This window comes from Haliotis cracherodii, unplaced genomic scaffold (genome assembly GCF_022045235.1).
Source record: "Haliotis cracherodii isolate W230 unplaced genomic scaffold, xgHalCrac1.p SCAF_11, whole genome shotgun sequence".
Taxonomy (NCBI): domain Eukaryota; kingdom Metazoa; phylum Mollusca; class Gastropoda; order Lepetellida; family Haliotidae; genus Haliotis; species Haliotis cracherodii.
Window position 1 is genome coordinate 6,339,367 of NW_027266266.1, and position 13,412 is coordinate 6,352,778.

General features: G+C 40.3%; 1 protein-coding gene across 1 annotated transcript; it reads left to right on the plus strand.

The window, feature by feature from the left end:
- Positions 1 to 403: 403 nt before the first annotated feature.
- LOC139455315 (GPN-loop GTPase 1-like) lies at positions 404 to 13,015 on the plus strand. The gene is made up of 12 exons (XM_071236865.1): positions 404 to 577; positions 1,821 to 1,914; positions 2,170 to 2,209; positions 3,172 to 3,238; positions 3,710 to 3,747; positions 4,937 to 5,015; positions 6,317 to 6,457; positions 8,009 to 8,155; positions 9,623 to 9,705; positions 10,003 to 10,112; positions 10,540 to 10,647; positions 12,608 to 13,015. The coding sequence occupies exons 1-12, from the start codon at positions 404 to 406 to the stop codon at positions 12,718 to 12,720; spliced, it is 1,194 nt and encodes a 397-aa protein (XP_071092966.1). The 3' UTR covers positions 12,721 to 13,015.
- The last annotated feature ends 397 nt before the right edge of the window (positions 13,016 to 13,412 follow it).

The window sequence follows — 13,412 nt, forward strand, 5'->3', positions numbered from 1 at the left end:
CCCTCGTCACATGATTTATGTCACGTGATGTAAATAATATCCATTTGAAATTTTATAACCCCTTTTCCGTTTCAGGGATATTGATAACAAAATCGTAAAGATGATAATTATTTGGAGACAGTAATGATTCTGTTATTTTAATAAATGGTCTGTGGGTAAATCTTTACTACATGCTTGTTTCGTTTTTTTTTATTGAATCCTCTTGTTCTTCATTTAGGCTAATGTTTCGTATTTAACAAAAAGTTAAGGTTTTATTTATACCAAATGGAATATAGGTAAATCACATTTACATGTACTTAGATTTATATATTCATAATGTCATATTAATATCATATCTATATTCTCTAATTTACATCATACGAAAAAGCAGTGGATGCATTGCAGCTTTGCCTTAAATATCAACATGGCCGAAGCTGCACCATGTGGTAATTCTGGTAAATGCGTAGAAAAGGATGTCTCGAGTTCTGATCAGGTCTTATATGACAGGACGTCTTCGCAGAATAGTGCAGAGTCTCAAAAACCAATCTGCGTAATTGTCCTGGGCATGGCAGGCTCAGGGAAGAGCACATTTGTCCAGGTAAAAACATGCTGCTATGAAGTTGAATAAACAGATTCGCTACTGCCCCATCACCAATGCATCGGTTGAAGTCGGCCCAACGGGACAGGCTTAGATCTAGCTCCTGGATGCCACGGGGATATATATATCCCGCCTCTCCAACCATCACTTTGAAGTTAAATAGAATTCAAAGTACATTGCGCACATACATGCACAAAGTTGGCGTGAGGAATTCTATGTTTTGTTCATCCGTAGTCATTTTAGGCATTTAAACATATCTGATAACTATGGGATTAGTGCAGTTTACTGGGCAGACTTTTTCGGATTATAATTTGTGCCGCGTGCAGGATCGAACTCGCATTGCCAGCTTGAAGTTAACTTAACTGTTAAGTTAGGATAATGAGTTTATCTAATTAACCAATCCTTTAATATTGGACCATGGGCGTCCTCATTTACCAAGTGATCTTCACCTGATCGTTTACCTTTATGCGCCATCTTGTTCTCAAAACTCAAAACTTTGTAAAAATTTAAAAAAATTCCTCAAATTTCATTTGAAAAATTGGATACATCAGCTAGATGACTATCTAGCAACTAACCCTAAGGATTTTAAAGGTTGGTTGGTTTGATGTTTTACGCTGCACTCAGCAATATTCCAGCTATATGATGGCGGTCTGTAAATAATCGAGTCTGGACCAGACAATCCAGTGATTAATATCATGAACATCGATCCACGCAATTGGGATCGATGAAATGCAGCAACCCAGTCAGTGAGCCTGACCTCCCGATTCCGTTAGTCGCCTTTTACGGCAAGCATGGGTTGCTGAAGAACTTTTCTACCCCGAATAAAGGAGTGCCTAACCCTAGGTATTATAAAGGGGTGTTTGACTGGCAAGTAGTGCCTCACCCAAAGGATCGTAAAGGGGTGATCAGAAAAAAATGCCTGAGCCAAATGATCGTAAAGGGATGCTTCATCTGAAAGGGGATCCCAAGGCTGAGGATAGAGTTGGGAATAACCTACCCTAACCCTAACACAATCAACCCTAAGAATCAAAGAGGCATGTGGGATCTGTAAGATCTGGGAAGTGAGAGCCACAACCAGGAGCCTCAGCCAACTAGCGCTCTAAATAAGCTGCGCCCGGTAAACTGCACAAACTGTTACACAATTAAATTTTCGAGTCAGCTGACAAGTATCATAAGAGACTTTATCACAGCGTTTCAAATATAAAAAATGTGTCATGAGACTCCTCATTATTATCTCTTTCAGAGATTAACTGCACATCTCCATGCGAAGGAAACACCTCCTTACACTATCAACCTTGACCCTGCTATCAGAGAAGTGTGCTTCCCAGCCAACATAGGTAGGTAGCCATGGTAACAGGTTATAAGAATCCTGATAGTCGTGATATCTGATATTTATTTGAAACTTCTGTTGATAAGTAAAACTATTTTTAAATAATAAAGTATTTTGTATTTATTTTTTGACTTGTGCGAAACCTGTTGTTGATACTCATCGCTTGATCATGATTCGGTGTGATATGTCTTAAAGAAATAGTTATTCATTCATTAATGATCCAGTTCAAATTTTTCTTTTTTCTTTCAACATGTTTTTGCAGATATCAGAGACACAGTGAACTACAAGGAGGTGATGAAACAGTATCCTTGGCCATGTTATGTATGAGTGGTGTCACCCCTGTGTGTCTTGATATTTACAATCTGACACATGCTAACTTGTTAATGTAAGCTTAAACCATCTTGACAAAGTTCAAGCAACATATTCCTTCGTCAGATAGGAAGACTAGTGACCAAACAAAGTTTGGTATGCTCAGGAATATTGTTGCACTGAAGGCATGGTAAAGGGGGAGGGGGTACGACAATGGCTTACTGGAATTGTCATATTTTAAAGTAGCAGAAACTTTAAAATATTGGTGTGAAAATGATCAGACATGTTCTAATGGCTGACAGCTTGTCTTTTTTCTTTCTTACAAATTTGACTTTTAACCATAGTGAAATACACAAATATGGCTAAAATGCTTACTGAAAACCTGTGGAATCAGGCTTTTAGCGTGTTTAGTCACAGGTTATAATTATATGCATTTAGTGAAATGCAATTGTTGAAATGAAGAAAGTCTAGTTCTTACTCATATGAGCACATCTGATAAATTTCATAACAATTAATAAAGGATTTGCTCAAGTCTTAGATTATGCAGATGCTGTGGGCCTAAAAGGGCAAAAACATTGACATGGAAAGTGTTGTACATATATGTCTATCTACTGTGATCCATATCTACATGCTGTCACTCAGGTATGGCTGAAATGGATGAAAGACTTATTTATTTAATTCCAGAGAAAATCTATATATGACCTAGTAGAAGACCCATTGAAGCTGAAATTTTAAACTAGATTTATCATTACCAATATCTTCTTTGAAAATTTAAATTATGTAGATTCTGTGGGTCAACTGAACATAAGCCTTTACCATACTTCAGCCTTAAGTGAACTTGGGTCAGCTTAACACGTTGTATTAACATGAGAGCTATAGAGCTAGAGATACTTGTTTCAGATACAGATCCTTTTTTTCTGGTTGGTAAGAGTTATTTCCCTTAACACGTTCTCATATACTCTCTTGGTCCAAATGGTGGCATTGTGACGTCACTGAATCTGTTCGCAACAAGATTTGATCAGGTTTGTGTGGTATAAGCAGGAGAGCACTAAAGAAAGAGGTCATTTTGTTCTGTTGTAAAAACATTTTACATGCTCTGGATGGAATCTCTCATAAGAAACATGGTGATCAACTTGTCAGGCACTAGTACTGTAGTCCTTGCCAAACTGCCCAATAGTTAAGGTATTTAAAGTACTAGTAAAAATTGGCCATTTTTAAGGGTCTTGCTATATGTTATCATTATAAGGACTAGCGGAATAAAGATGTTAGTTTCTACCGTTGCTTGTGACGATGATGATGATGATGATGATGATCAATGTTTAGGAACCTGATTGTTTGTATGTCATGTTCTCTAATTGTTTTCTTTTGATAAAAACATTTTTGAACTTACGATAATATTCACTGGTTGATCTCTGGTTGATTTTCGTTTCCACGACTTAGCTTTAATATGTTCACATGGTCAATGACCTTATTAAATATGTTGATTCTTTTAGGTAATGGGGTTTATTGAGAAGAGGTCTACGGAATGTCGGTAAGTATCATCGCTATGAGATGTATGGAGTTTTAATTCTTCTAAGCCATGGTAAACAAGAGAGACGTATAGTCCATGTGTATATCAGATGATACTGAATTTGTTTGTTACCCCTGAGGATCCTGGGATAGAACAAGTCCCCAGCAACATATGCTTGTCGTTAGAGGCGGCCAGATGGATCGGGTGGTCAGTCTCAGGGACCTGATTGATTGCGAGGCATTGCACCCCGGCAGTGTGGATAGTTGCTCACAATATCGATAACTGGATTGTCTGGTCAAGATTTGATTATTTACAGACCGCCGTTATCTTGCTTGGACAATGGTGTTTGCTTTTTTGAGCCTGCATATACCGCATCCCGTAAAGATTCGGGTCAGAATAGGTCTTCAGCAACCCATGCTTTGCCGTAAAATGCAACTATGCTTGTCATAAGAGGCAAATAATGGGATCATGTGGTCAGGCTTGTGGACTTGTTTGATGCATATCATCGTGCCCCAATTGCGTAGATTGTACTCATGATGATGTCAATCACTGGATTGTTTGGGCCAGGCTCGATTATTTATAGACTGCCGTAATGTAGCTGTAATATTGCTGAGTGTGGCGTTAAACAGGATACACCGCTCAGTGTGTTCACTACCATCTACACAGTTGACGTTGAATACCAAATCTGAAAACTCAAATAAGGTTTTTTGACTCTGGTGTAACAATAGATGTTAATGAAGGATGCTGTGGAGTTTTCAGTGTCTTCATCTTCACATGAATGGAAGCATTCAGGCATTCGTGATGGATTAGGGATGCCTAATCTCAACATCCATAGGGAATGGCAAACTAACTTGATGTAGAGTAATTAATCCGTGTTTACATCTCCACTTCGCCCATGAAGATCGGGGGTAGAATAGGTCTTCAGCAAACCATGCTTGCCGTAAAAGGCGACTATGCTTGTCATACGAGGCGACTAACGGGATCGGGTGGTCAGGCTGGCAGACTTGGTTGATGCATATCATCAATCCCAATTGCGTGGATAGATGCTCATGTTGTCAATCACTGGATTGTCTTCTCCAGACTTGATTATTTACAGACCCCTGTCATATAGCTGTAACATTGCTGAGTGCGGCGTTACACAAACAAACAAACAAAACATCTCCACTTGGTGCGAGACATCGTGTACAGGATGTGGCTGTATGTGTTTCAGGCATGTGATCATCGACACACCGGGGCAGATAGAGGTGTTCACCTGGTCCGCCTCGGGAAGCATCATCACGGAGGCCCTGGTGAGTCAGTTACCCAGGGGCTGGTCCAGCTGCTGGGCTTGGAGCCAGCACTCCTTGTATATAGGTCATACAGAATTAGTGTTAAGATTCTTCACCTTTCTTCCCAGGGTGGTGGGTAGCCTTGAGGTTTAAGCGTTCTCTTGTCATGCTGAAGTCCCTGGGTTCGTTTCCCCACATGGGTACAATGTGTGTTGCTCATTTTTGGTGTCTCCTGTCGTGATTTTGATGGAATAACGCTACTCACTCACTCATCTGTGTTTTAGCATTCTTGAATGTACAGGAAAGAAAGTGAGTTAGTGAGTGTGGTTTCACACCACTTTTATCAACATTCCAGTGATATGACGGCGGGGGACACCAGAATTGGACTTCACATATTGTACCCATGTGGGGAAACGAACCAGGCTTTTGGAAGGAAGGTAAAGTTTTCCAAAAGTTTTCAGATTGGCTGAATCAGTTAACATGGTGGAATGGCTTTTATTTCAGATGAAAAAAACACTAAAATAAAAACTCAATTGACACACCTTTCTGCACTTCCAAAGAGATGCTGATGACTCATGCTAAAGCTGATGCCTGAGAAGATGTTGTTACTTCCTGTACCTGTATGTGAGCAGTGTTCCCATTTACCAGTATTTACCAGTTTTTTACCAGTAAACTTAGGCTTGGCCCGGTAATTCATGTGACTGCCAGTCCCTGTGGACCGGCAAATAAAGTATCTTATTGATCTGTGATATTCATATAAGTATATTTTTCGAACGAAGTCAGCTTGTCTGTTACCATCAGTTTCCCCTCATCGATTTTTAGTGCGAGGAAATGAAGTTTTCCTTTTCTCCATGGTTAGAAATATTTGTAGTGACTTCATCTTGAAATATGAAAAAAAAGATTAGATAATTGTGACTGAACTTTGTGTGAATAATGTGTAGATCTAATTAAGCTACTTCAGAGATGACATCATTGCATTGAACATGTTGTTGAAAGAACTATAACCAGGTAATTTCCATACATTTTTTTATTTGTTGAAAGTTGGGACTGACAAATATTAGGGGGACTGGTAATTTTTAGAGTTACTGGCAGTTTCAAGAGCCAGCTTGAACACTGAAGTGAGTGAGTGAATATGGTTTTAGCCACTTTGAGCAATATCACGCAATATCATGGAGGGGGACACCAGCAATGGCCTTCACACATTGTATTCATGTCGGGAATCGAACCCAGGTCTTTCGGCATGACCAGAAAACACTTTAACCACTAGGCTAACCCCCCAACCATATGCCCATGTACTCACTGACTGTTGTGACCCAATCCAGGCATCGACGTTCCCGACGGTTGTGGTGTACGTGATGGACACCTCGCGCAGCGTGTCCCCAGTCACCTTCATGTCCAACATGCTATATGCCTGCAGCATCCTCTACAAGACCAAGCTGCCCTTCATCATCGCCATGAACAAGGTACACTTCGGTTGCGATTACTTTATGGAGGGTTGGTTACGGGTCCGCCAACATGAAAAATAGCAAAATGAAATAAAATTAAAATGACTTTTCTAATATTTTGTTCATTCTGCCGACTCTGATTGTATAGGAATAAATAAAAAATAAGTTTACTTGAAATATCACAGAAATTTGTTTTATTATGTTTATTAGTTTTCACCCCAAAGTTTGAAGCGATGTAGACCTATTAGAGTTACGGCCCTTCAATATGACATATCCGGTTGCGCAGTCGTTTAGTCGGGGCTCCATTTATGATATGATTACCTTCCATACTGAAAACAAGACTTAAGAAGCACACAATTGAAATAAATTTTTATTTTTTATTTTGACAACTGACATGTTCACTTATAATGAGCAAAATACATCAAATGTCGATTTAAACGCTGGCCCGTTGGCACGTGGCCAGTTAAAATTGCAAAGAACTTGCTGAAACATGAAGTAGATGGCTTGTCTGGCTTGTCATTATTTCACCCCTCCTCTGTGTATGTTTACTTTATTTAATTGGATCATCTGTGTAGAATGACAACCAGATACCATTTTGTAATATTGTGTACAACAACTACTTTATTATTCCCCGGCCAAGGAAGTTGGCGGGGGATATAGAAACGGGCTCCGTCCGTCCGTCCGTCTGTCCGTCCGTCACATTTTGTTTCCAGAGCATAACTCATAAACCACATGTAAACCGTTCAATATTTTTTCATCAAACATTGCAGGTCTGTCAGGTACATGCTGAACTGGTGCCTTTTGCTATTGAGAAAATTTAGAAATTTTTATTTTTTACGTTTCCATGGCAACAAGATGGACTTAGGTTCTGTGAGGATAGGGTTCGTTTCCGGAGCATAACTCATAAACCGTTCAATATTTTTTCATCAAACTTTGCAGGTCTGTCAGGTACATGCTGAATTGGTGCCTTTTGCTATTGAGAAATTTTTAGAAATTTTAATTTTTTTTACATTTCCATGGCAACAAGTTGGACTCACCTTTTTTTTACTATTTCCATGACAAGTTCCACCTCGGTGTAAAAAGGTTAGGGTTTGTTTAGATTTAATTATGTCATAAATTCTGCAACAGGGGCGGGGGATATAGCCACGTTAGTAGCAAACTCTTGTTTTATCAATAATAACCACGAAATGAGGCAAATAGAAAGCCATGATTTAGTCTCACAGTGCATGAAAAAACGTTTTAGGGCTGAAGAGTTCTAAGATTTTTATGAAGCAAATAGAAAGCCAATATTTAATCTCACAGTACATGAAAAAACGTTTTAGGGCTGAAAGAGTTCTAAGATTTTCAGAGCGCTGCTTGGTGGCTATGTGACCTTAGGTTCGGCAACTTCGCGGCCTCGAACCATTTCGTTGTTGACCAATTAGTTTGGAGAAAGGCCAGTAACGTTTGAAAGGAGCAAGACCTGCTGGCTACATACAAATTTGTTGTTAGATCTACCCTCAGTTTGTTTCCATGTTTGCAGCCGGATCAACAATTTGACCTCTTGAACATATACAAATTCTTCTCCAGATTGACATTGTCAGTAACAGCTTCGCAGTGGAGTGGATGCAGGACTTTGAAGCCTTCCACGACGCCCTGGAGCATGAGACTTCCTACATCTCCAACCTGACACGGTCCATGAGTCTTGTGCTGGACGAGTTCTACAGCAATCTCAAGGTGAAGGTCAAGTGCAGTGGCCTTGTAGATAGTTCCATTATGGACAATTATTTCTACTCTATATTACTCTGTTGTTAGTCCTTAATACTGTTTATTATAGAACATAATACATAAATATATTGATTTGTGCTTGAATTGAAACTTGCTCATGTGCATACCTGTAGTTGTTTCCATAAGAATGAGACCCGTGAAGATTCGGGGTAGAATAGGTCTTCAGCAACCCATGCTTGCTGTGAAGATTCGGGGTAGAATAGGTCTTCAGCAACCCATGCTTGCTGTGAAGATTCGGGGTAGAATAGTTCTTCAGCAACCCATGCTTGCTGTGAAGATTCGGGGTAGAATAGGTCTTCAGCAACCCATGCTTGCTGTGAAGATTCGGGGTAGAATAGGTCTTCAGCAACCCATGCTTGCTGTGAAGATCAGGGTAGAATAGGTCTTCAGCAACCCATGCTTGCTGTGAAGATCCGGGGTAGAATAGGTCTTCAGCAACCCATGCTTGCTGTGAAGATCCGGGGTAGAATAGGTCTTCAGCAACCCATGCTTGCTGTGAAGATCCGGGGTAGAATAGGTCTTCAGCAACCCATGCTTGCTGCGAAGATCCGGGTTAGAATAGGTCTTCAGCAACCCATGCTTGCTGTAAAAGGCGACTATACTTGTAAGAGGCGACTAATGGAATCGGGTAGTCAGACTCACTGACTTGGTTGATGATGCATGTCAAAGTATCCTAATTTGCTTGGAATATGCCCATGATGTCAATCACTGGATTGTATGATCCAGACTTGATTATTTACTGACCGCCATCATATAGCTAGAATATTGCTGATTGCGGTGTTAAACAACAAACAAAACAAAAACCATAAGAATGATCAGGCTCTTGGTTATCTTTCTTCTTCATCAGGAGTTAAAGAACATTGTTCAGATGATTCCAAAATACATTATCTTTGAGATAACCTTGACACACTGTTTGTCTTTTGTCAATATGGAATCTAGTTGACCTTGAAAGTAATTTGTATTGTGACCTCCCTAACATGTTCAAGGGATGATAGGATTATAAGAGGGGAGGGGAAGCATTGGGACAGGGGGAGGGGTGGGCTGGCTGTCTAAGGCACCACAATTCGCCTTGCGGAGTTGCATCCCTTCAGCATGCTAGAAACCTATGATTGTGGGTTCAGAGCCCGGTTCGCCGGAATCTGTTTCTAGGTTTGTCAGCACAATACTGTGCTCCTGGGTTGCTAGTTTGTTTGATGTTGAATCTGGGATTTTCCTCACTGTTTGTTGTCCACGTCAACATTCTTTTTTTAATGTTAGTTTGTTGTCGGTGCTATGTAGCTGAAATACTGCCCACACAACATGAAACCTTTACTCACTCTCTCGATTACTTCACATATATCTCCTGTCATGATATAGCTGTAATATTGTTGACTATGTGGAAATAATGGCAGTGTTGTCTTCTGTTCGGGGGTCCAGACTGTTGGTGTGTCTGCAGTCACGGGGGAGGGGTTGGACCAGTTCCTTGACAGAGTTGCAGAGGGTGCCGTCGAGTTTGAAAAGTAGGTCACTTTCGTAATATGAAACTGAAACTTGTTTCAAATGTAGCTAAATACCATTCGAGTACAAATTACTCAATAAAATGAAACTATTTAACTTGTAGTGAAGATTATTTAAAGATGTAATGGTTTTGAAATTCTTTCTTTAATTTTAAAGTTTTCAGATATTTTAATGAAATTTGATAGCTATTGATTGATGGTATAATGGGTCTCAAATGACCTTGACCTGAATACACAATGCCATTGACCTTGACCTCTTGAATTAGAGAAGGTTGTAAACTGTGATGCTGCCCGTTTCAGAGAGTACCGTCCCCAGTATGAGAAGATGAAGAAAGAGAAGGAGGAAAAGGAGGAGAGAGAGAAGAAGAAACAGAAGGAGAGACTGAAGAAGGACATGGCAGAAGATACAGGTAGTCACCAGAGCGACACTCAAAGTTTGGGTGAATGGGTTGCCCAGTTGTGACCCTGTGACCCTGTGACCCTGTTAGCTCTTTGATGTGGCGGGAGTATCCACGTGATCAGGGACCACTTGCACAAAGCGATCTAAGTGCTAAGATGATTGTAACTCACATACTTTAACATCGGCTTACAATGGTCATAGCACTTGGATCCCTTTGTGCAAGTGGGCCCTGGATTATTGTGCATGACCCATTTGTTTGGGAGGTGACCATGGTGATGCTGGGGTGTGTTCGGGTGAATTGATTTTTAGAAGCGGAAACTTTGTTCAAGCACGTTTCCACACAGGATCAAAAGAAGAAGGAAGAAATATATCATGTGAGATAGGATATGTATATCAAAAAACATTTTATGGTTCAATTTACAAATTGTTGTTTTCAGATGAGACACTGCCAAAGAAGCTGAGTGGTCAAATGGTGATTACCCCCGGCAACGAGGAAGAGGACAGCGATGAGGAATACATCGGGATGGACGAGGAACCGGAGATAGGTACGAGTGTACAACACAGGACATGAAAATCTGACGTTATTCTTTAATTGATTAATATTTTATCAAACCCGCAGCATCAAAAAGAGATCCTTATAGGGTTTCGAGAATGGAATACATCTCCACTGCCTTCACAACCTGGTAAGATGAGATGGAAGTGTGATAGTTAACCTTATAGTGCCTCACAGGCTGAGATTTATAATGGAAAGCATGCTGATCCATTGACTTTGTAACAATGCACTGCCTGCATCATCATAAAGTCTGCAGCACGTTTCGTTTTTATTTCCATTTTCAGAAAATGAAAGTAATCCTAATACTAAGAAACAATGTGATCCAATACAGCACACAGTTACTTCCTTTCACATACTGCACATCTCGTGTTATGGTCATGGCGGCAATAGGAGTTTGTATGTTTGTTTATGTGGGGAGGCCCTTTCCCAGGTTGATGGTACACAACTGTTTATTTGGTTACATAATAGTTTTGAAACATCTTCCCGAGGCAAGGGAGGTAACTGACTATAAAAGTCCAGTTTCCACCCTCGCCGAACTAGGCTGTAATTCCTGGGCTCGACCGTAGTGCCACCAGTGGTTATTACTTATTATGTCCCTTCTAAGCCTCTCCTATGGACCAATCAGATTCCACCTCTTGTATCACTTGCATTTGTTTCAAACAAAATGGTGCCGCCCAGCCAAAACGATCTGATTGATAATCAAGATCTTCACTGTGATAAAACAGGCCACGTGAGCACCTTGATTATAAACATGAAAAGACTTGGAAAATATCTGTTGACCACGAGTTGGCGGTGCACATGCTTTGCAAATCCTGCATTTGACAGAAATCTGCATGACATTTTACAAACCGGATTCCGATTTCGGTGCACGATTTTGATTGGACTATGCATAGACTCGTTAGCCCAGCCAAAATGTAACTCCATAATACCAGCCTAGTTCGGCAAGGGTGGAAACTGGACGTTTATAGTCAGTTACCTCACTTGCCTCGGGAAGATGGTTTTCAACAAGCAAACAAAACCAAAAACCACAGTCTGCCTGCACTATGGTTTCAAAAGTCATTGCCTGAGAACCAATTCATTTATTTTTGTGAGCCTTACTATATCATTGATTGATTAATGAGTATAATAAGACGAGTGTACATTTGGATCATGCTGTCTCACTGTCCTGCAGGCTGCAGGAATTAAACAATAAGCAAAACAGCACAACTCAACAGTGATATTCTGCTATCTCCGCAACACAAACAAGGGTGGGACATTGCATCAGGACTTCAAACTTTATCTGTTGAGAAATGTTTTATACCTAATACATGTTTATTCTCAACTTTGTTATTGAAAACAAATTATAGAATGAGCTAAATGTGGGTGGAGGAGGGATGTGGTGGAAAAATGGTCACTACAGAATCCTACATCCACCACTGTATTTTATCTCGTACAGACCCTGAAACAAAATGGCGGGCTCTTAACTATTATGTATTTTGAAACAATTTAAAAAATCTTTCAATATTTTTGTATCAGAGACAAGATGTTAGTCTAAAATGTGTCAAATATAAATACTGTATTCGACGTAATAAGTGCCCGGGGCTCTCTCTAAATTAGAAATGGGGGTCTCTTATTAGAATATGATTTTGGTGAGAAAGAGTTGAAAGATTGTAAATTTTGTAGTTTATGCTGACAGCCTGAAATGATACAAAAGAATAGTATCATACAAGAGAAATATATTTTCCAGAATTTAATTGCCCATAATTAAGGGTGCATATAACACATGAGTGCATATTATACACAAATATATGTCTTGTGTACATTGATCAATCAGAAGGGGTGCTAATTTTGATTGTTCACTAGCCAATATATTAGCAAATATCGTTGTGGGCGCTTATTAGAGCAGGTTGCTTATTAAGTGGAATACGGTATATATGATGATCTTACATATGTACGTGTATGTTTGTCTGCAGATGAGGAGGAGATACGTGAGCGTGAGTCATTCCAGCGCTTCCTGGCCAGTTACAAGCAGCGCGAGTCCGACAAACAGAAGAAGGCCAGCCAGGAGGACACCGCCAACACGTGACGCAGCAGGGATGTAGTGTGAGGGGGACAAGATCATCAATAAGATGCAGATGCTGGTTGAGACAGCAGCCCACTGTGAATGTATCATGTGTTGTGGGACACAAGTGGGCCAGTTACCTGAGGGCTGCTATTCACTGTGCAGAACTGCACTCCATAGGCATTCAAGGAACACAGATTTGAATCCAAGATTATCCTTGATTAGATTCTTTGAATGAACCTGCCTATCCATGAGGGTTTCACCAAAGTGGTAAATACCTGCATCACTTCAGGCTGTCCTCTAACATTTAGCTGTGATGCTCTGATATAACTGAACTCACTTACCACATACGGTATACTGATTCTGGGCTGACCAGTCCTTGTTTTATACGAATAAAGCCGAGTGCCAGGCAGGGTAACATCAAGTACCACCTTTCAACATCTTTTGGTTTGACGCGGCCGGGGATCAAACCCCTGACCTTCCGCTCTCTGGGCAGATGCTCTACCACTGGACCACGGAGCAGGTCCCAACAGTTTGTGAAGCAAACAGTTGAACTGGGATATGAGGTCTCATCTCAGGCCTTTCCTTTCATTGCATCAGATATATTTCTTTACTCATGGCAGCCTAGACTAAAATCTAGTCTCTGAAATGAACATATCGTACATAAAAAACAGTTGCTCAGTTATCTTAATAAAAATATCATAAAAAGGAGCCCA

Bases quoted from the DNA above. Each gene is read 5' to 3' on its own strand.
- LOC139455315 (XM_071236865.1), top strand. From the start codon at position 404: ATGGCCGAAGCTGCACCATGTGGTAATTCTGGTAAATGCGTAGAAAAG. The intron at 578-1,820 runs GTAAAAACATGC...TATCTCTTTCAG, and splicing joins GGAAGAGCACATTTGTCCAG to AGATTAACTGCACATCTCCA. The intron at 1,915-2,169 runs GTAGGTAGCCAT...ATGTTTTTGCAG, and splicing joins GTGCTTCCCAGCCAACATAG to ATATCAGAGACACAGTGAAC.